General features: G+C 44.2%; 1 protein-coding gene across 1 annotated transcript; it reads right to left on the bottom strand.

Moving 5' to 3' along the window:
- Nucleotides 1–263: 263 nt before the first annotated feature.
- On the bottom strand, nucleotides 264–6,668 carry LOC146751643 (uncharacterized). Its single transcript, XM_085533908.1, has 6 exons — nucleotides 6,654–6,668; nucleotides 4,735–5,386; nucleotides 3,598–3,951; nucleotides 2,253–3,009; nucleotides 1,149–1,193; nucleotides 264–596 (listed from the first exon to the last, which is right to left on the bottom strand). The coding sequence occupies exons 1-3, from the start codon at nucleotides 6,666–6,668 to the stop codon at nucleotides 3,884–3,886; spliced, it is 735 nt and encodes a 244-aa protein (XP_085390034.1). The 3' UTR covers nucleotides 264–596; nucleotides 1,149–1,193; nucleotides 2,253–3,009; nucleotides 3,598–3,883.
- Nucleotides 6,669–23,068: the final 16,400 nt, after the last annotated feature.

Raw genomic sequence — 23,068 nt, 5'->3', positions numbered from 1 at the left:
CTGTGCAGTGTTTGCTAATTTAAAGCTCAGCCTCTTAGTCATAAAAGAACCAGAGGACATAACGGATCCAGGAACACGCTGAACAACATTTCCAAGGCTTAGGTTGTTGTGGAACTCAGAGTTTCCTGTGAAAACTAAGGTCTCCAGTTCCTCACAATGTAAAGCAAGAAAAAAATTAAATCCTCTGAGTTTTAAGAGAACCAGAAAAAAGCACTGAGATCTTATTGATTAGTAGTAGTACTAATGGACAACTTAAAGCCTCAACAAGGCAAACGGGGGAAAACGCCAAACAATCGTGGGTGCTTTGGCTCTCATTTCATTTTACAAACCCTACAATCTTTTGCTGCATGTATCTCAAGTGGAAAAACATCCTCTTTCTATTACTTCTTACTCTTACTGAGAATTGTAAACAAGTGTCTGAACTAGAACATGGAACAGAAATTCAGATGCAGACTCTGCCTAAATGTAAATGTACCTACTTCATGCGTCTATCTATGCAATGAGCATTACTTTTAATAAAAGTGAAATTATTGCCATACCTGATTCCAGATAGACTGTCAAAAGCATGCAGGTCCAGCACATTGGAAAGATCAACTCTGCACAGATAGGGAGAGAAAGAAAGCTTTGTATTTTCATTGCATGTAAGAATTATGTCTACTGAAGCTTCGATTACTCATTTTTAAACATATAAATAACTGTTCATGTTTGTTTTGTTTTTTTTTTCCTGATCTCTTATTCCAATGCAAAGCACCAGAAGCTAGCCCTATTTTCACATGTCAGCAGTCAGTGCTATCTACCATGGAGTAAAGCAGCTTTCAGCTGTACAGTAATATGGGAGCATAAAAAGAGAATTTTAGTGAATACAATTAAAAAATAAATTAATACTAAAAAACAAACAAAAAAAACAAAAAAAAAAACCACACAAGAATCTGTTTTCTGAAAGATGTGATTTGTATTGGATGCCTAAGTGTTATCTAATTCTCTGATGGGAACAATCGTTCTGTACCTCTTTGAACACAAGCACACATTAAAACACAGTACAGGTAGGTATGCATGTGCACAGCCAACAGATCATAATGAAAGCTTTGTAAAAATAATGTCAGTGGGACAGGATTTGGTACTTGTTGGAATACAGGTTAATCTAATACCTCGACCTTTGTGTCTCCAAAATTTTGACAAGTCCATTTATTGACCTAAAACAAATAGAAAAAAGCAAAATGAGGTGCAAATGCAACTGTAATATATCGATTGAACAATTTAACAATGTAGAGCAATACAAGAAACATAACGACATCTCTCACACTGTTACTAAATGTTTTACAGTCCAAGAGGCATCAAGAAAAAGTTTGCTTTTGTTACATTTTATAGCCGAACCAAGGTCAAAATTCACAACTTCTGACAATAAAATACTACTACTGAACATAGCATTTTTCTTCTCTCAGAACAAACTGCAAGGTTAAGAATTCTCAAGAGTCTGAACCACAAATAACGTTGCAAAGTATTTCTCAATATTCCATTTTGTCTGTCACGGTACTGAGAAAGATGGAACACACCTTTGAACACTGCTTTGATTCAGCCCGTTTGTTCTTTTACATCCATGACAATTATTCAGATATCTTCCATACCCCTTTATATTTGCTAATAAACATGTATGTACTACCAGACACTGCCCCCTGTAGTTAACTCAGACAAATGGCAACAGCTGCCCAATAGTATAAGAATGTGAGCACTTAAGACAAAGGTCTATTATAAGGCATTTTTTAGGCCTAATTTAGCCAAGGAAACGGTGTGGAGTTGCACCAGAAGAGGGTCAGGTTGGGTATTGGGAAAAGGTTCTTCACCAGAGGGCGGTAGACATGGAACAGCCCCAAGCAGCCAGAGTTCAAGGAACATTTGGAGAAAGCTCTCAGACATAGAATTGGAATTTTGGGTGGTCCTGAGTAGAGCCAGAGGTTGGAGTCAATGGTCCTTGAAGGTTCCTTCCAACTTAAGAGCATTCTTGGATTCTATTCTATAATTCTACACTTCTGAGCAGGTAACATCAAATCTTACTTAGGCAAGCCGATAATACTGTGGAAGCACAGAAATGCACTGGAAACATCTCCAGAAAGGGGCAGACTCTTTTTCACTGCTTTCTCACTGCTCTTTTTCACTACACGATCTGTTGGAACAATCATGAGATCTAATTGAGATCTAATTTCTAATAACATTTGAGCATGTACAATGTCACGGTTATACCAGAAATTTCATACCTGACAGTTGTTCTGACTTTATTCAATTCTTCCCTTGAAACCAAATCCGTTTTATTGACGATTACAAGATCAGCTAATGCAACCTGCCTATGCATTTGGAAAAAGAAAAAAGGAACACCTTGAACAAGCAGTTTTTTGTAAGGCAGAAGCAGTATGTCTCTCATAGCACTGTAAAATTACTAGATTGTTAGTACAGGAAGGCAAACATTAACCAAACCATCAGCCAACTAAAACATCATGGAATGACTACAGTATTAGCTTCTTGAGGTGACTTGTGGCTTGTGCATTTCAGGAGACAAAAGTAGCAGCAGCCAGTGACATGAAAGACAAGCCATGGCCACTGAAATGTTTACAAGCACAGCATGCTGAGGCTTTTTCACTGCTAGCAAAAATGTATAGCTAATGGTGAGGAGACTATACTGAAAACTGTTTTTGTAGCTGAAAGTTGAGCTTCTTTCAACCTGTTATTTGTACTCTATCTGTTGTAGTTTCCGTGGAAAAAAAGAGGAGGCATTATTTTCAGATCAACCTACTTATTAGAAAATTCATATCTAAGCAGAATGATCAAATGAAGTACAGAGTAATTTTTGTTTTCTACCTTTGTTTAAAAGCAAGGGAGGGGAAAACCTTAGAAAAGAATCAATTTTGAATGATCTTCCGCACAGTGCAGTCACTGACTATGATTAAAAAAGTGGTTTTGATATCCATACCGAGATGCTTCGTTGACAAGGCCTTCTGGCTTCTCCTCTGTCAAGTGCTAGACAATAATTAAAACAACTGGATTAAGCATGTTTAAAAAATGCTCAAATTAATTTGCATTTAAACTATGCCAAAATCATTTTACACAATGTATGATTTTCATTCATACTGCTTAAGTTACTACATTGTAAGAAACTGTTTTTATGGCCAACTATAAATGAAAAAGCTAGAAATGAAAAACTATTCCTGCACTTACCAATCCTCACTGTTCTGTAGGTCTGTTCTTTCAGTACACTTTACTTAGATGCCTCTGTTACCTGACATTTTATTCTACTTCCAGGCAACTAAATCATCTGTTAATCCGATACAGTATGTAGTAGTCCAACCCTCTAACCTCTCCTCCCCGTGCTGCCATTACAGTCATTCAATTACCTGACTTACAACCTTAAGTCACTTGTTACCACACTCGGGTCAGATATATGTTCTTACTCCTCCTGCTGCTAGTAATACGGATCAATGACAATCTCTAAGACAAAATTCTCCCTCTACTTTAATAGCAATGCAAAAATCTATTTGAAATACAACCAAGATTCTTGAGTGAAATGATAGAACCTAGAACAAAACTATTGTCGTGAACCTGCTTTACCAGGATTGGACTTGATGATCCCCAGTTGTCCATTCCAACCCCCACAGTTCTGAGATTCCATGAATCACACGTCAAGTAACCTGACAACTCTTTGCAGAGATGCTGCTGCGTTGGTAAGAAGCTGAAAATTGCATGCTTATCAGTTCTTTGTTCCTGTTCAAAACACAGTACTAGTGAGCCACAATAAACAAAATATATCCTTATTTGTTGTAAGAATTAAAGCAATTGTAAAAAAAATTAACCAAAATGAACATCATTGCAACAGCTGTTCTGGGTAGCAGTTTATCTAAAACATGTGGGAAATCCAGTATCTTACCTGCAATCCATGATTTGCATAAACAACAGATACAATACCTAAAGGGAGAACATTAAAATGGAGTAAAACCATTAGCTGCTTTAAGCACTCCTTTCCACACAACTATCATCACATTTGAAATCGTTTATAGTATTTTCAGAACTCCCAGCATATCGCCACACAGCACTTGTCACCTGATTAGTTTGCCTTATTAACTCATACCTGTAGCTAAAAAAAGTCCACCAAACCAGGCTTGAGAAATTCTTATTTTTTGCTTGTTTTAGTGAATTGAAAAAGCTCTTCCAGTACAGAAGCAACAAAACAAGTAACTGGACCTCTGACAAGAAATCTGAGGATATGAAAACCAAGATTATGTCTCTAAATAACAGTCATTAAATTACCTGACTTGCAACCTTAAGTCACTTGTTACCACACTGGTGTCAGAGATATGTTCTTACTCCTCCTGCTGCTAGTAATACGGATCAATGACAGTCTCTAAGACAAAGTTCTCCCACAAATTCCATAGCAATGCAAAAATTTATTTGAAATACAACCAAGATTCTTGAGTGAAATGATAGAACCTAGAACAAAACTATTGTCGTGAACCTGCTTTAGCAGGACTGGACTTGATGATCCCCAGTTGTCCATTCCAACCCCCACAGTTCTGAGACTCCATGAATCTCAGAATATCAAGTCACATACGACTCTGAGACAGGCACCTCCTTTCTAAATAAAACTCTTAAAGGTTAAAAGGAACATTGGTGCTGATATATGTGAACCATGAACAGGGCTCAGCTGCTTTATCTCCAGGCATTTTCTGGCCATGTGCATGGAGAGCTTACCCCGTTGGCCGCGGCCATCTGGACGACGATCTCGATGGCCGTCTTGCTCAAGTAGCGGCCGTCGCTGCCCACCACCATGGTGCAGCCCTGGCGGTCGCGGAGATCGACGGAGGAGAGCAGGCTCTGCACGAAGCTGGGCAGGTAGTTGCGCTGGCTCTCCAAGAGCCCCGTGGGGCGCCGCAGCCCCCCGCCGCCCGTCGGCCGCTGGTCCTCGTAGGGCGTCGTCTGCACCGTCAGCACCGGGATGGGGTTCCTCTCCATAGCGATGCCCGGTGCCGCCCGCCCGGCCGCGGCTCCACTGCGGAGCGGCGGCCTCACACAGGCTCCCGGTCGGAGCCAACGGCGGGGCGAAGAGAGGCGGTTCCGTCCGCCTCAGCGGCGCGGGCTCGGGCTCCCTGACGGCCGGCCCCCGCGGGACGGAGGCGGGTCGGCTCGCCCCTCGGAGGCCCGGGGGGCGGTGGGAGAGCGGCGCAGCGGGGGTGCCTGGGAGGGCGCGGGGTCGCGCCGCCCCTTCCCCGTTCGGCGGAGCCCCGCCGGCGCCGCGCTGCGCGCAGGGACGCGCGGGACTTCCCAGAGCCGTGCCGTCTGCAGGATGCCCACTGCTCCCAAGGCTGATCCCAGGGAGCCCTCCTGCTGGAGGGGACACCTCCCTCTAGACCAGCTTGCTCAAAGCCTGCTCACGCTTCTTTTCATGCAGTCTAGGCTACTGGTGGCCTTCAGGGCTGCAAGCACGCATTGACAGCTCATATTGAATCTTACCTCAACCCACAGCCCCACAGCCCTCTCCTCAGGGCTGCTCTCAAGCCATTTCTCTGCCCAACATGTATCTGTACTCAACGCAGGGGCAGGAAAAAAAGGTTCAGACAAGCTTAAGAGTGATGACTTCAGGGATGCCACATCTGTTTTTCCCACTGGTTTCTCTTCATCAAAGGTATGTTATGACACAGCCTTCTTTATCTTCCATCACCCTTTCCCAGGAGTGCTGCAGGCCATGTTTCCTGCACACTGGTACCTGGGCACAATGCAGCCTTCCACGTTTAACATTCATAGCTTTCCTTTTTCTTTTTTCTTTTTCTTTTTTCTTTTTTTTTTCTGCTGCCTTTTTGCACTGTCTTATCAGAGCTTGTGTACTCAACAGCCATCAACAAAACTATCTTTTAATGTGGCAAAGATGAGTTATCAGGTTGGACAGTTCTTCAAAACACATAAATTGCTCCCGGTACCTACAGAGCTAAACAGAGGAGCAGCACAGCACGCGTGGTCTATAACAGAAGTGAGGATTTCATACACCAGCATCCATCTGCAGCATCCCTGGGAATCATATTTTTGAATAGTTTCATTTTTGTTGTATAAATAAAATTGACGTATCCGCCAACTAACCTGACTTATCCCAGGACCTCAACTGTCTGGGGGAGAGATACAAACATGGACGCCATGATGTCTTCTCTCAATTTATTGTTGCGTCACACTCCTTATATAACATCCTAAATCCCACGCAGACGCGTACACCCACTAGGCAAAACCCGATGCACGCAAAAGAACCTATACACACACCTACCTAAACCCCCCGCCCACTAACTCTTAACCTACAGGCCCAACTCAGCTATTCTAGAACAGTCCATCTACTCAGAACAATTGTATGCACTCATAAATCCTTACAACAACAACTTAGTACCCCAACATAAAATCCATGCAATTTCTTGGATTTAAATGGGACTGTTTATTTATTCGTTTGTTGAAGCTCTTTATTTTTGTTGAACCTCTTTATTTATTTATTTTTCTTGTCTTGGAAATGTGTCCAGCTGTACTGAGAAAATGCTGCTTTCACGTTCTTCAAATACTGAAGTGTTCTTTTCACTTAGCTAATTAAATTCACCCTTCCTTCACTGATGGTGGTGGCAGAAATGTACCTAATGTACCTTGGATGTCGTCATCCAATGTCACAGTGGTGTCAGTAAAATCCTTCAACAAAAAGCTGAAGACAAAATTCTCTTAAAGAAAAAAACATTTGGAAAGGAAGAGAAAAATATCACCATGAATGTAAAAAGCTCCATCACTAAAAGTACGCAGGCTTTTCCTTCCTTGCCTTTACTACTGCGAAGAAGCATAAAGTCAAGATCAGCTTAGGAATTTCTGAGGAGAAAAGAACGTTATTGCAGAACAAAGCATGTAGAGGCAATAAAATAAATGCTACCACTAGACGGTAGCAAATACTAATTTATTGTATCATGATAACAGAATATTTGACCATTAAAAAACAAACAAACAAACAAACAAAACCAAACAGTGAAATCCTGTGAGAAGGGAACAAGTGGGATAACTGCCTGACTGGAATAAAACTCTGTTCTCTCTGGAGACAATAACAGAATTTCTCGTTGAGGATAATTCACTTAGTAGGCTCCAAATTCTAATTTCCTGGTCAAGTACCTGGCTTGTCTAATAGTTTGAATGTTTGTCTTCTAAGGTGCTAAGCTTTCACAGAATTATAGAATCACAGAAACCTCAGAGTTGGAAGGGACCTCTGATGGCCATCTGGTCTGACTCTCCCACAACGAACAGGAAAATTCAGGGCTTATTCCACGGAACTGGAGTATGAACCTTTCAATGATCCATACTGCACATGATGTTATGATGTGGAATATTGATAGCGGCATTACAAAACCATGACACAAGGGGCGCATTGCCAGGTGTTTTTTGGCAGGGCTGTGTGGAGAGTGTTTATGCAGATACGTGCTGCCGAAGCCTGGAGGGCTGCAACGGAACCGACGTGAGTAAATATGGACAGGCAAGCAGCATATGATTTATTTTCCGCTTTTCTAGGCGGAGACAGTTTAAAGGTACAGACTTAGTAAAGGATCTCCCTGCTTTATTGAGCCACGCGGTCTCATATGGCTTTTTTGCAAATCCCCACTCAGTGCACACCTTAGAGGAGTGGCGGCGGTATGGGGATAAACTGTGGGAGTTAGTTTTAGACGATGATAAGCCAGCAAAAAAGAGAAGTAAGTTGTGGAAAGCAGTGCATAACGAGTTGTTGATGAGTCAGGCGGAAAAAAGGGCAGCTCAGTGTCATGGTTTTGTAATTTTGCTATCAGTATCAGTATTCCACATCATAACATCATGTAAAGTATGGATACTTCTATTGAATGTGCAGTCCACAGAAGAAGACTACATATCCCAGAGAACAACAGGGTTAATGATAAGTCACGGGACCAGGACGCTGTATAATCTCGTTCCCAGGCTGGAGTGCCCTCCTTCTTCTCTCGAACTTCTCGGAGAGTGGGAAGCGTTCCAGCCGTGTCGCCTAGAGCTCACAGTAGGCCTCTCGGTTTTCGGGGACTCTCTCTCTCTGTTTCGTTCAATTTGTTAGCCTCAATTATATTATATTGTGTTATCTTGTATTTCGGCATCATATTTAGTAAAATAAGTTTTTCCTCCTTAGATTGTCGCTGTTTTATCCCACTCCCTTTTTCCCCCTCCTTTCCGGGCCCCGGGAGGGGGGCCCACGGGGTGGCTTCCCCTGTCACGGGCATAGGTAAATCTAAGTAACCCGTGACAGATTTTTTGGTGGAGGATGCGGGCATAGAGCTTTTTAGCTTTTAGAACAACTCTCTCTTTACTCTTAAAGAGCTTCGTTAGGGGAGTGTTATCTTTTCGTAGCTGCTCACTGAGAACGTGACCTTGAAATACCAGACAAATTGTCAACATTAAGGGCTGCTGTACATTCTCAGCACTGCTATCTAACTTTTGTGTAGAAAACAAAGGGATTTCTTTCTCCCTTAGAGCAAAGCTAGCTAGCTCTGACTTTTACAGAGCCTGCCAGCTATGAATCCACTCTTCATCCCAGTTGCTCTGTTTAAGGGATTGAAAGCAATTATGATCTTCTTAAAGTATTGGTCAACTATTAACACCATAATTTGGTGTTGTGGAATTGTGCAGGTATATAGCCTAATAAGGTGGATACTGATGGAGACACCTGCCTGGTACTTTTATGAGATGTGGTATGGTCAGAATTTTGGCACCTACATCCCAGATGGAATTGTGAATCTTACAAACACTTGCATCCCAGATGGAATTGCGAATCTTACAAGTACTTGCATCCCAGATGGAACAGGCAATTTTACAAACACCACCATGTTTAATTCATTGTACAGGCTAAAAAAACCCTTTTTATTTAGGTTGTACTCTCAGATTTCCACACACCTTTCAATAACTGAGATAGGGTTCATACTTGCATCCATGTTATCACTATTAATGAATGCATATATGTTCCTATGCATTCGTTCTATGCGGAAGTCTCCTCCAGAACCAGAGAATGATGACTGGCAGGGAATATGGAAAGGTTTAGGAAAAGTCTTAGAAGCATGGGGACCCGCAGTGTCATGGGATTTCACTCTTGAACACCTAAGGGACCCTAAGAAATTAAGTGAGTATTTGGGTCAGAGATCTAAGGAGGTAAACCTTATGTGGGGTTTGGCTTATGCATACCGTGCTTTGTATCATACTATTCTGGAGAGAGAGAGTTTCCGATCTGAGATTCAAGCCCAAGTTAATTCTGATCAGTCACAGGAGGCATCAGTAGCAATATCAGTTGCCCCTGTGGAAGGCAAGAAATGGAAACGGGTGTCCACGCGTCTAGAACGAAAAGAAGGAGAAGCACAGGGGGGGGCTGCAGAAGACCCAGGTGCCGGGCATGGAGCAGTACCGAAAAAAGCAAAGGCAAAAACCAAGAGGCATGAAGAAGAGACTGATGATGAGGAGGAAATCACCTATTGTCGACCTCTGAAGCTGACTGAAATCCAAGGCTCAAGAAAGGAGTTCACACGGCGTCAAGATGAAGGTATCCTTGCTTGGTTGCTTCGCTGCTGGGACAACGGGGCCAACAGCTTGTCTCTAGATGGTAATGAAGCTCGCCAACTAGGAAACATTGCCCAAGATGCAGGTATCGACAGAGGGATTAGCAGATGTTCGGATGGAGCTGCCACTCTCTGGTTGCGGCTGTTAGAAGCCGTGAGAGAAAGGTACCCCTATAAGGATGCTTTGAAGCCTAAATTTGATAGTTGGAATACCGTCCAAAAAGGTATTCAGCGCCTGAGGGAATTGGCCATGGCGAAAATGTTGTACAGCCCTGATCCAAGTGAACTTGACCCTGAGAGAGTGAGGGCCGATCCTGACATGTGGCAGAAAATCACAAGTACAGCACCAGAGAGAATGGCACAGTCATTGGTAACAGGTTCTAAAGGGTTCGTGGACAGATGGCCCCGAGTTGTTGAGCTGATTATAATGCTTCAAACCACTGATCAGCAGCTCCCTCAACTGCATGCCGCAGTTTCTGCCATCTCACGGCTAGAAAACCGAGTAGATGAAATGTGCAAGAAATTGTTTCCATCAACTAATCATAATGATGATCCCGTAATAGTATCAGAAACAACTGATGAAGGTCAATCCTCGTACGGGCCACCAGGTCTAATGAAGGATCTGATCAAAGTATTCCAGTCCTACTCCTCACCTGCATCATCAAAAGTCTCAGCTGTTAAACGCACACGCTTCCCAGCTCGAGCAAAGAACAACAGTACGATTGCACCGCGTGTTTCCATGTGGCGCTACCTACGTGACCGTGGAGAAGACATGAGGAAGTGGCATGATCAGCCCACTTCTGCACTACGAGCACGGGTGAAAGAACTACTAGACATACCAACCACCAGTGGAGTTGCTCCAGTCATCACAGGTAACCAATAGAGGGGCCCTGCCCTCAGTCAGGGGAGGGAAAGGGATAATAGAGTTTATTGGACTGTGTGGATTCGATGGCCTGGCACATCAGAACCACAGGAATATAAGGCGCTGGTGGATACCGGTGCACAGTGCACCCTAATGCCCTCCAGTCATGAAGGGACAGAATCAATCCATATTTCTGGAGTGACTGGGGGCTCTCAAGAATTGACTGTGCTGGAGGCTGAAATAAGCCTCACTGGCAAAGACTGGCAAAAACATCCTATTGTGACTGGCCCAGGGGCTCCATGTATACTGGGTATTGATTACCTCAGAAGGGGGCATTTCAAGGATCCTAAGGGGTATCGATGGGCCTTTGGGATAGCTGCTGTAGATATGGACAACATTAAGCAGCTGTCTGTTTTGCCTGGCCTGTCAGAGGACCCGTCTGTTGTGGGGCTGCTACGAGTAAAAGAGCAGCAGGTACCGATTGCTACAAAGACAGTGCACAGACGGCAGTATCGCACCAACAGGGATTCCTTGCTCCCCATTCATGATTTGATTCGCCAGTTGGAGAATCAGGGAGTGATCAGTAAAACTCACTCACCTTTTAACAGTCCCATATGGCCAGTGCGTAAAGCCAGTGGAGAATGGAGGCTGACAGTAGACTACCGTGGCCTGAATGAGGTCACACCCCCATTGAGCGCTGCTGTGCCGGACATGTTGGAACTCCAGTACGAGCTGGAGTCAAAAGCAGCCAAATGGTATGCCACCATTGACATTGCCAATGCCTTCTTCTCTATTCCTTTGGCTGCAGAATGTAAGCCACAGTTTGCCTTCACCTGGAGGGGCATTCAGTATACTTGGAACCGTTTGCCCCAGGGGTGGAAACACAGCCCAACCATTTGCCATGGGTTGGTCCAAACTGTACTGGAACAAGGTGGTGCTCCTGAACACCTGCAGTACATTGATGACATTGTTGTGTGGGGTGATACAGCAGAAGAGGTTTTCACAAAAGGAGAGCAGATCATCCAAATTCTTCTACAAGCCGGCTTTGCTATTAAGCGAAGCAAAGTAAAAGGACCTGCCCAGGAAATTCAGTTCTTAGGTATAAAGTGGCAGGATGGACGTCGTCACATCCCAACAGATGTGATCGACAAAATCACTGCCATGTCTCCACCAACTAGCAAGAAAGAGACACAATCTTTCCTGGGTGCAGTAGGCTTTTGGAGGATGCACATTCCAAACTACAGCCTCATTGTAAGCCCCCTTTATCAGGTGACGCGGAAGAAGAACGATTTTGCATGGGGCCCTGAGCAGCAGCAGGCTTTTGAACAGATTAAACAAGAGATAGCCCGAGCTGTAGCACTGGGGCCAGTACGGACTGGACAGGATGTAAAGAACATCCTCTATACTGCTGCTGGAGAGAAAGGCCCCACTTGGAGTTTGTGGCAAAGAGCCTCAGGAGAGACCCGAGGCCGACCCCTGGGATTCTGGAGTCGATCATATAAGGGGTCTGAAGAGTGCTACACTCCAACTGAGAAGGAGATCTTAGCCGCGTATGAGGGGGTTCGGGCTGCTTCCGAAGTAGTCGGGACTGAAACACAGCTCCTTTTGGCACCTCGACTGCCAGTGCTGAACTGGATGTTCAAAGGACAGGTTCCCTCCACTCATCATGCTACCGATGTCACCTGGAGCAAGTGGATTACGCTGATTACACAGCGAGCGCGAATGGGAAACCTCAATCGTCCAGGAATCCTAGAGGTAATCATGGACTGGCCTGAAGATAAAAGGTTTGGAACATCACCAGCAGAAGAGGTATCACGTGCTAAAGAGGCCCCACCATACAACGAATTACCAGAAAATGAAAAGAAATATGCCCTATTCACAGACGGATCATGTCGCATTGTAGGGAAGCATCGCAAATGGAAAGCTGCTGTGTGGAGCCCCACACGACAGGTTGCAGAGGCCACCGAAGGTAAGGGAGAATCAAGTCAGTTTGCAGAGGTAAAAGCTGTCCAGCTGGCCTTAGATGTTGCTGAACGGGAGAGGTGGCCAATGCTGTATCTTTATACTGACTCATGGATGGTGGCAAATGCCTTATGGGGGTGGTTACAGAGGTGGGAACAAAACAACTGGCAACGGAAGGGTAAATCTGTTTGGGCCGCTGAATTATGGAAGGACATTGCTGCCCGAACAAAGAATATGGTTGTAAAGGTGCGTCATGTGGATGCACATGTGCCCAAAAGTCGGGCTACTGAAGAACAACAAAACAACCATCAGGTAGATAAAGCTGCCAAAATTGAAGTGGCTCAAATTGACTTGGACTGGCAGAATAAGGGTGAATTATTTCTAGCTCGATGGGCTCATGAGACCTCAGGTCATCAAGGAAGAGACGCGACATATAAGTGGGCCAGAGACCGAGGGGTGGACTTAACCATGGACGCTATTGCGCAGATTATTCATGATTGTGAAACATGTGCCATAATTAAACAAGCCAAAAGGATGAAACCTCTCTGGGAGGAAGGGCGGTGGCAAAAGTATAAATATGGGGAGGCGTGGCAGGTTGATTATATCACCTTGCCACGATCTCGCAGTGGTAAGTGTTATGTACTCACCATGGTAGAGGCAACCACTGGGTGGCTTGAAACATACGCAGTACCCCATGCAACTGCTCGAAACACCATATTAGGTCTTGAGAAACAAGTCCTGTGGCGACATGGCACCCCAGAAAGAATTGAATCTGATAATGGGACACATTTTAAAAATTCCCTTATAAATACTTGGGCCAAAGATCATGGCATTGAGTGGATTTATCATATTCCCTACCATGCACCAGCTTCTGGTAAAATTGAACGATATAATGGGTTGTTGAAAACTATGTTGAAAGCAATGGGTGGCGGAACATTTAAGCACTGGGAGAAGAATCTAGCAGAAGCCACTTGGTTGGTGAATACTAGAGGATCTGTCAATCGTGATGGTCCTAGTCAATCTAGCCCCCTACACACTGTAGAAGGAGATAAGGTCCCTGTTGTACATGTAAAGAACATGTTGGGAAAAGCTGTTTGGGTCCTTCCAGCTTCTGGAAAGGGCAAACCTATCCGTGGAACTGTCTTTGCCCAGGGACCTGGGTGCACTTGGTGGGTAATGCAGAAGGATGGGGATGTTCAGTGTGTACCACAAGGGAATTTGATGCTGAGGGAGTGCAGTCAATAATTTTATGTATTTATATGTATATATGTTTGCATGTGTAGTGTATTTTAGTTATTATAGTATTATAGTTGTACATTTAGTTATGTTACATGTAATTCTACTGTTTAGCTATCATAATTTTACATACGTGTATATATATGTATATATATTTTTACCATGATGTAATAATGTAGAATAAGGGGTGGAATGTCATGGTTTTGTAATTTTGCTATCAGTATCAGTATTCCACATCATAACATCATGTAAAGTATGGATACTTCTATTGAATGTGCAGTCCACAGAAGAAGACTACATATCCCAGAGAACAACAGGGTTAATGATAAGTCACGGGACCAGGACGCTGTATAATCTCGTTCCCAGGCTGGAGTGCCCTCCTTCTTCTCTCGAACTTCTCGGAGAGTGGGAAGCGTTCCAGCCGTGTCGCCTAGAGCTCACAGTAGGCCTCTCGGTTTTCGGGGACTCTCTCTCTCTGTTTCGTTCAATTTGTTAGCCTCAATTATATTATATTGTGTTATCTTGTATTTCGGCATCATATTTAGTAAAATAAGTTTTTCCTCCTTAGATTGTCGCTGTTTTATCCCACTCCCTTTTTCCCCCTCCTTTCCGGGCCCCGGGAGGGGGGCCCACGGGGTGGCTTCCCCTGTCACGGGCATAGGTAAATCTAAGTAACCCGTGACACTCAGGAAGCTCAAGCTGCGCAAAAACAGAATCAAGATGATGGGCTGCCATGGGGCACTAGTGTCCCGAACCCCCCTGTTTTTTCCTCCGTTACCTTGCCGGCTGCAGCCTCAGCGCCCTCTGCACCCCCTCGCGAAATGCAGGCTGACCTAGGAACGGAGCCCACGGAGGTCTCCTCTAGCCCTCCCCCTCCGCCGTCCGGAGCTCCGCCGTCCGGAGCTGCCTCGGCGCCGCTCCATGTCTCGGCACCGCCTGTGCCGCAGCCGCAGCCGTCCGGCTGCTCTGAGCTCCCGGTGGCTCCGGAGCCGTCAATTCTGCGCGGGTCGGGTCCGATCTCTGGGGCTGGGTCTGATCTTGCGGGGACTGTCGCAAGGGAAAGACGCGAGTTGTGGTCTATGCTGGCAAGGCACGGGATGGAGGATGGCGATAATGAGTTAGTACAGACAGCGACTGAGAATCTTGCATTCCCTGTTGTTTACACTCCCTTGCCGCAGGGAGGAGTCCAGGCTGAGATTCAATCTCTGGACTGGAGGATGTTCTCACAGTTGCGGGCTACAGTAGGGACATATGGGGTGACTAGTGAACCGGCCAGGCAAATGATAGATGATCTTTTTAGTGCGCATATCCTTCTCCCAGCAGATATTAGAAGCATAACGAAATTGATCTCTACCCCTCATCAGTTAATATTGTTTAATGCTCATTGGCATCAGCAGGCTGTGGCGTCCGCAGCAGTACAGAGAGGACCAGGAGACCCCTTAGCAGGTGTAACAGTGGAACAATTGTTGGGTCTTGGGGCATGGACTCGAATAGAGGCTCAGGCGATTTCTGATCCTGAAGTTTTGCGAGAAACTAGGAATATAGCCAGGAAAGCTATGGATAGTATAAAAGCTGCGGGGGGAACGCCCATTTACATGGGAATAAGACAGGGGCGTGAGGAGCCGCTAGGTAATTTCATAGATAAGGTTGTGGATGCCATCAAGAAGGCTAGTGTTCCAGAATATTTGCAAGGGGCATTGATTAAACAACGTGTGCTCCAAAATGGCAATTCCTCAACCCGATCTCTGGTTAATACATTGCCCGGAGATTGGTCAATCCCCGAGTTGCTAGAAAAGGCTGCTTCGGTTCCAACTGGAACCCAGGCATTCTTAGGAGTGCTTTACAGAAAATTAGTGACGGGTTGCAAGAGCAGGCAAAGGCATTTCAGGAGCAATCTAGATCCTCGCATACTCGGGTTTTAGCAGCCCTTGCACCCCTCCAAGCTGCAGTCGCTACAAGCCCACGCTCGCAGAACAGCTCCCGCGTGAAATGTTTCCGTTGTGAAAAAACTGGCCACATCCGTCACGAGTGCCAAGCCACTGGGATTTGGTGCAGCAAGTGTCAATCCAACACCCACAACGCTGCTGTATGCTAGAGGGAGTCGGGAAACGTGAGAAGCAGCGCGAGAAAGAACAGCGGCCGCGCTCCGACACAAGCAGCCGTTCCCAGCCAGCGGCCGCCTGCCGCCCCCCCCCCTCGTCGTGCGCGTGTAACGTGGTTAAAGACACGGATGGACTGAAACCAGGGGATCGTTGTGACCCAGGTCCAGAAGATCCAGAAAGCGAATCGGATGCATTTCCTCCTGATGATACTTGGAAGGAAGCAGGAATGACAAATTTCCCTACAGCATCCTGTGATGTCTTAGAGCCGTGCAGAAAAGAAACAATATGAAGGGGTGATGCTGACACGTTGCAAACCTTTCCTAATCAGGTCCCCCGTTGGGAATCCCTGCGTTACGAGGCAGTGAAGGAGCTAAGGGAGTCAGTGAGAACATTCGGAGTTCAGTCAGCCTTTCCATACAATCTTTTGGTTACAAACAGTGACAGTTACGCTATGACCCCTCACGATTGGAAAACTGTGTTAAGAATGATCCTCTCTCCTATGCAATACACCGTGTTGATGACTGAATATCAGCTACATAATTTGACTGATAGCTCTTTGCCTCAGACTCGGACAAATCCCTGTGACACAGCACCTCTTCAACTGTGTCAGACAAATGTCACTCACATTCCTGAATTTGGCCGTCTAAAATATGCACATGTAACAATAGATATTCATTCTTCTTACGTATTTGCCACAGCACATACAGGTGAACACAGTCATGACACCTGTAAACACTGGTTATCTGCTTATGCTGCTATGGGAATCCCACATACTACAAAAACAGATAATAGGCCTGCGTATACCTCTAAGGCCACTCAAACTTTCCTCCAAGAAGGGTGTGTTAGACATACTACAGCCATTGCTCATTCTCCCACTGAACAAGCTATCACTGATCACATTTATCAAACACTGAAATCCATTCTTATTATTAAACAAAAAAGGGGGAATATGGGAGACACACTACAAGAAATATTATGCAAGGTTTTGCTTGTTTTGTTTGTGCTGAATTTTTTGAATCGTGTTCATAGAGATACAGCTTATGTGGATCATCATTTTGAGGCTTCCCCAGTGCTAAAGGAACAGCCTATGGTTAATGTTTGGAATATGGCCACAGGACTTTGGGACTGTCCCCTACCATTGACAACTTGGGGTCGTGAATATGCTCTTATTTCCACAGGGACTGGCCCTACGTGGGTTCCAGCATGATACGTTTGGTCTCATCTGAAGGCAGAAAATAGCATCCAGCCTTTATAGTAATTTTAATCATGTGTTTCTTACTTAGTGGTATTGCTTTGTAACTTGCTGTGTTATAGATAATATTACTAATAGTTTGACATAGTGTGTGATTTTCTGTTTTACCAATGCAGTCTCAAGATTTAGAGTTTAAGGCATTAGCTAGGATGTTGTGTGCTTCTTCTATTTTAGTAATAGATCAGATGTGTATTAAACAGGATTTGATCTAATCAATGCTAGAATCTACAGGAATAGCTCTTTTAATATTTTAGTACTGTTTGCTTATGATATTATTAGCCTATTAATTAGCTTTTCTTAATTTGCAAAGACAAAACCTGGAAAGGAATCCCAGACAAAGAGATGACCCTGTATCATAGAACAGATACCTCTTTTACATCCAATTAATTGGGATCTGAAAATATAACCATGCATCATTTGACAAAAGTGCATGCTAATAGAACTGAATTTGATAGTTTATTTTGTTTTCCAAGCAGGTGTTCCACTTGGGCTCTATATCACGCACTGGCCATGCGGATGTGGTATACAACTGGAAGAAATCCTTCAGACCCTGAATGCAGGAGAGAATCTGTGATGGGTGAGAGAGGAAAGGTGCACCTTGAAGCAGGGGACGCCCTGCTGGCACTATCTGTCTCATCCACCACCAACACAGCTTGCTGTTTCTCAAGGGTCAATAAGTATTAATGCCCCTACTGATACTCTAGTCCATTTGTCCTCTAAAATTGGTTCTATTTGACATGCTACTTCATAAAATTGCACGATCATTAATCAATTATTAGCCCGGATAACTCAGTCTGTAGAGCATGGTTATGAGCATCTTAAAAGCATTTATTGCACAAATTTTAGTGGTCATTAAAATCAATATATCAGAGTATATGAAAATTGAAGACTTTTCCTGATCAGTTACAGATTAACACAATGGGACCCTCACAGATTTATTTTCAGGTTGCAGAAACTTAGGTTGCAGAGCAAACACATTTGTCCTTTACAGCAGGTTTAACAGTAATGTTGTTAAGTTGTATTTGACTTGTCTCTTTTTTCACTTTTAGAGTATTGTTAATCGAGGTCTTGATTGAGTTATAATAGTTATGTTATTAATTTAAGTAGTGTTGTTACTCTATAGGCAGTATCTTGAAATTGTTGTAATACAAGAAGAATTCTACGGAGCAGCAGCCATGGATCGAGATGAGAAGTTCACAGAGCAGCAGCTATGGAGCAGGATAAAACTACATGAGAACTGATTGAACAAATGAACTGAACTGATTGTTAAATATGATTAATCGGTCAGTAAATCAAACCCCTTTTCAGTTTAAAAGAAAACGGGGGAAGTGTGGAGAGCGTTTATGCAGAATGGCTTTGTGAGAAAGGACATGAAGAGATTCCATTAGTGAAATTGTAAAAGAATGAACGTGACTGAAGACAAAGACGGTCTATCCTAGGGCCGATCACGGGCTAGGCAGCTGAGAAGAAATCAGGATGTGAAAAGACAGGGTATGTAGCTAAAGACAGGATATGTAGCTAGAGGCAAGGACGGCCTGAGGGAAAAACAAGATGTGTAGCAAGGTGAAGACATAGCTGTAAAGAAAAAGTATCCACAAGACTAACCACAAAGGTCAGATGAAGTAATGTGTAACCCACCAATCCTGAGCTTTACTTTTGCAATATGCATGAACTTATTACTGATTGTATAAATGAGATGCTGTAACACCTAATAAACAAGGCTTGTTGACCATGATAGCATGAGACTTGTCTCCCGCGGTTACTTCCAACAGGGCTGCACTGAATCCTTTCATCCCACAGGTGGTATTGGTATTGGGTTTGCCTCTGCTCAGGTGCAACATCTTGTACTTGGATTTATAGAATCTCATAATGTTAAATGTGCCCATTGCTCAGCACTGTCTAGGTCCCTCAGGATGGCATCCTGTCCCTCTGGAGTGTCAACTGCACCCCACAGCTTGGTGCCATCCACAAGCTTGCTAAGGGTGCACTCAACCCCACTGTCAGTATCATTAATGAACATATTAAAGGTAATCAGCCCCAGCACTGGTGTCCAGTTCTTACAGAGCACTGGAGAATTTACAGGTAATAGCCATGTACTCCTTGTAGCAGCTTTTTTTACCTCATGGAGATGGAGAAAGAGACATCTGACACTCAAACTGAGCTACGAGATCTCCCTCAGATCAGTGGGCAGAGCAGGGATGTACCCTTGTGAGAGTTGCCCGTGTCTCATCTTCATTTTCCATAGAGTGAATACAGAAATAACAAGCCGCATTCCCAAAGGTTCTGTACATGTTTCTGTTCTGCTGAGACTCTAACGAAGCCTGGTCTCCAACGGCAGTTCTCCTAGAAGTATGTCTCCCTCTGCATTCCCAATCTTTCAACACATACGATGCTCTAAACTTACCATCTACAAGGTCTACTGCCCAGTACCTGCACAAAAGTTTGACCTTCCATGTGATGTCAGGACTCACACTGTGTGTCCATGTGTTTGTCACACAGCTGTGGTTACGGCCCTCTGGTACTGTGTTACTGTGGAGATCAATGTAATTAGTCTCTCTAAGGGAAATCTCAGCTGAGATTTCCAGTGTACACACAGCATCCTACCAGGAGCTGCTGAGTCATGCAGAAAGCTGCTGAGACACTGCATTATCAAAATGTGCTTGGGGAAGAAGGCTTGTTATCTGCCAGTGGCAGACGAGTGCAGGAACATTAAGATTCTGCATTAAGTTAGTTGGTTATAGGGAAGGGAGAAGAATGATGCTTGAGGGTTATATGCCCACTAGAATTGAAGTTTGGAAAGTGCGCATTCAGAAATAATTTGATTTCCCAGTAATGGCAATATGCAATATCAAGTAAGAAATGAAATTGAAGAATTAATCTTCTTCTTCAAATACAGGATGGCTTCAGTATTAAAATTAACATATAAATTTAGCCTCAATCCTACTCGCCCACTCACGTCCACATAAGGAGTGAATGACTGAAACAGTATACTGGGAGAATCCAAATCGTTCTTCAAACGTGTCAGCACGAACGCGAGGCCAGCCTGTTCAGCCAGCGTTCGCAGAGTGGCCCTGGGGCCGCAAGGAGGGCACGTCGGGGCCGCGGGGAGCACGCAGCCAACTGCGGAGCCGCGGGGAGGGACGTGGGGCAGCGCAGCACAGCGCTGTGTTCTGATCGCAGCCGCCCCGCGGAGCGGCTGAGTGCGGAGCAGCCGGAAGAAGGGCTTCCTGCGGAGTTACCGTCTGTGTTGTGCGCACAGGCAGGTGGTGAGCCGTGAAATCACCGTCCTGACAGGAGGAGCACCACAGAAAATGCACCTGGGCTCAGCCGCTCCGCGCACCCAGAGCGAGAACTGCGCCGTGAAATGAGGGGAAGTCCTCTTGCTCCAAGTGACTCGTGGCTGCGGTATCGCCCCCTACAAAAATATCAAATAAAAATGAAATAGGACCACTTAATTGCAGGACTACAACAAAGGCTTCGCTGATCTTCTTGATGCTTAAGCTCGTTCTTTATGGTTTCCAGACACGCAGCCAGTTTCACTCCTTCCTCTTCACCCACGCGTCTTCTCCCTTATTTTACCACGAGACGGAGCCAGAAAACAGAGGGCTGGGACCTGGTACCTGCAGGAACCAGGGCTGGGAAGTGCATGGCCTGAGACAAAACAGGTGTTCTCAAGAACGTCTGCTGATGCAAAGGAAAAGGTGCAATTGGGTAGTGCATGTGGGCCAGGTGCCAGGAGTGGGATGAGATGGAATGGGATGGGACGGGATGGGATGCAATAGTACATTATGGTGCATAGGGAAGCAGAGGTTCTCTCATCTCCTATTTGCCCACACTGTAAAGGCAGGATGGAGTTAGGATTACCCACAGGTAAAGACATAAGGAGCAGACTCCAGCACCATGGGGCCCTGCCAATATGCCAAGGGCCCCAGATCCTTGCTGCATGTTGAGTGAAGTCTAGAAATGACATCCACATTTAGTGGCAGCCTGGAAACACAGCTGTATGAACAGTATCCTTTCCTAGACATATAACTGCTGGTCAGTCCAATTGGTTTGTTTGGGTCAGTTTGGTTGGTTGGTTAGTTTATTTTCCTGTTGGTTTGTTTGCTTTAATGGAACTTGTAAATAGCCAAAATACTGCAGAAGTTGTCTTCAGACAAACAAAATGTGTTTGGTTTTTGTTTTTAACATGCTTATGTTTACTTTATTTAAAAATAATAATAATAATAATTGTGAATTTAGTCAAAAGATATTCTATGATTCCTGAAAGAATGACTATTTTAATTTCAGCGCTTTCACAAAGAAAAAAAACAAAAACAAAAAACCAACCCACAACAGTTTATCAAAAGAGATAGGATTTAATAATTGCTGATAACTGCATTTCTGACCCTGCATTTTTTCACCCATCATGTTTGTAGTATGAACAGTTTGCCCCAGCTTGGCCAAAGGTCATCTTTCTCTGAAAGATATGTTCCATTTCCAAGATGTCAAGGTTCTGCTCACTGAAAACCCACAGACCACAGTGCATAAGATCACTGTGAGCTGTCGGTTGCCACTGTTTGGTCTTCCTGCTGGAGGTTATTCACCCTCTGCTGGGAAACAAAAGAAAGAAGAAGAAACAGAATTCATTCAACCTATGAGGGTGCCTATACAAAAGCCTCTGCTGGAGGGAAATCTGCTTGGTGCATGAGCTCAAAACCTGAGCTCACGGACCTGTTTGTTCGCATCGAGCCTTTCACACCTAACTCCTCTACGATGTCGGAGCACAGCATTTCACTACCTCATCTCTTTCTGTTTGCAAGACCAAGCTTATTTTATGAGTGTCTATTACTTTTCTGCTTGGAGTGTCTTGAAGATGAATTTGTTTACAAATTCCATGTGGGCACAGGAAAACGTGTCAGTACAAAACTGTAATTCTGCATTATGAAAATTCCAGATGTTCTTACATTTGCATAAGGAATGCTATTTATTTTCTTTTCTCCCACTCTCCAACTTTCCCTCTTTGCTCTCTAGCATACAACTACAAATTGCTTTACTGAACAGATTGCAAAAATACACAATAAAAAGTGTATTTCTGATCATTTATCCCCCGGAGAAAATAAAAACATTATTTATTTTATTCTCCTTCTGCTTGTGCCTGTTCAATATCAGTATAAACTGTGGGATCCATTGAGTACACAAACATTACGAAGTATGAAATGCCAAATGAGAACACAGGCATTCACATTAGCAGTGATACTAGGCAACATGCCTGACAAATTCTAAGGTCCTACAGCCCACCTGCTTTAGGCTTCCCCCCTCTAGGGGAACCCTCATTGGGTTTGAGGGGTAGGGCTGATCTGTACACATGGCAGGCCTGCCAGCCATTGCATCCACACAGAAAGAAGTGTTTTGGAAAATCCAACTGCCAAGCAGATGTGGTCACTGTCAAATGGTTCAAAAAATGGCACAAAAACCTTAACAGACAAATATCTAGGTGGAGAGTGAATGTAGTGGCATTCTTCACCAGAAGCAATTTGTAGTGTTATTCTGACACTGTAATGAAAGTAGGATAAAAGGGGAGTTCATGCATGCAAACATGCAATAAATTGTTCAAATAATTACTTTTCCAGATTCGGGAAAGCTGCCATTTAACTCCACACTGTTTTAAAGAAAGATCTGCTATTACACCCTATCTCCTATTTCTATTTCTATAGCATAGGGGGAAAAAAAAATAAAAAAAAATAAAAATAAAAAAAAAAATGTTTCTGAAGGGGCAGGAGAGCCTCTTATTGACTTATATATATATTTTTTTTCCTGCTTACTGTGACTGTTACAAGTTCTGCTTCACTCTCCTGAACTTGGAAGTGTCTGTAGCACACATCCAAGGACCTAAGCTTCCCTCATGATAGCATTTGCTGAGACTCAGTTTCAGGCTACGAGGCAGGGGGGCAGAACCTGGACTGGGAAAAATAGACTTCCCTTGTCTGCTGTTGCTGGAACTAGACATTGTTACCCCAGCTGGCAGTTAATCAGCTCTCTATCCTCAGAAATGCTATTTGCCCAATATAAATGACATAAACCAAGA

This window comes from Coturnix japonica, unplaced genomic scaffold (genome assembly GCF_054131305.1).
Source record: "Coturnix japonica strain WE unplaced genomic scaffold, WE-NBRP24 Scf070, whole genome shotgun sequence".
Classification (NCBI taxonomy): Eukaryota; Metazoa; Chordata; class Aves; order Galliformes; family Phasianidae; genus Coturnix; species Coturnix japonica.
This window is presented reverse-complemented; position numbering and strand designations above follow the sequence as displayed.

Coding starts and splice junctions, on each gene's coding strand:
- LOC146751643 (XM_085533908.1), bottom strand. Junction 3,952..4,734: donor AGATGGCCGCGGCCAACGGG/GTAAGCTCTCCA, acceptor TTCTCCCTTTAG/GTATTGTATCTGTTGTTTAT.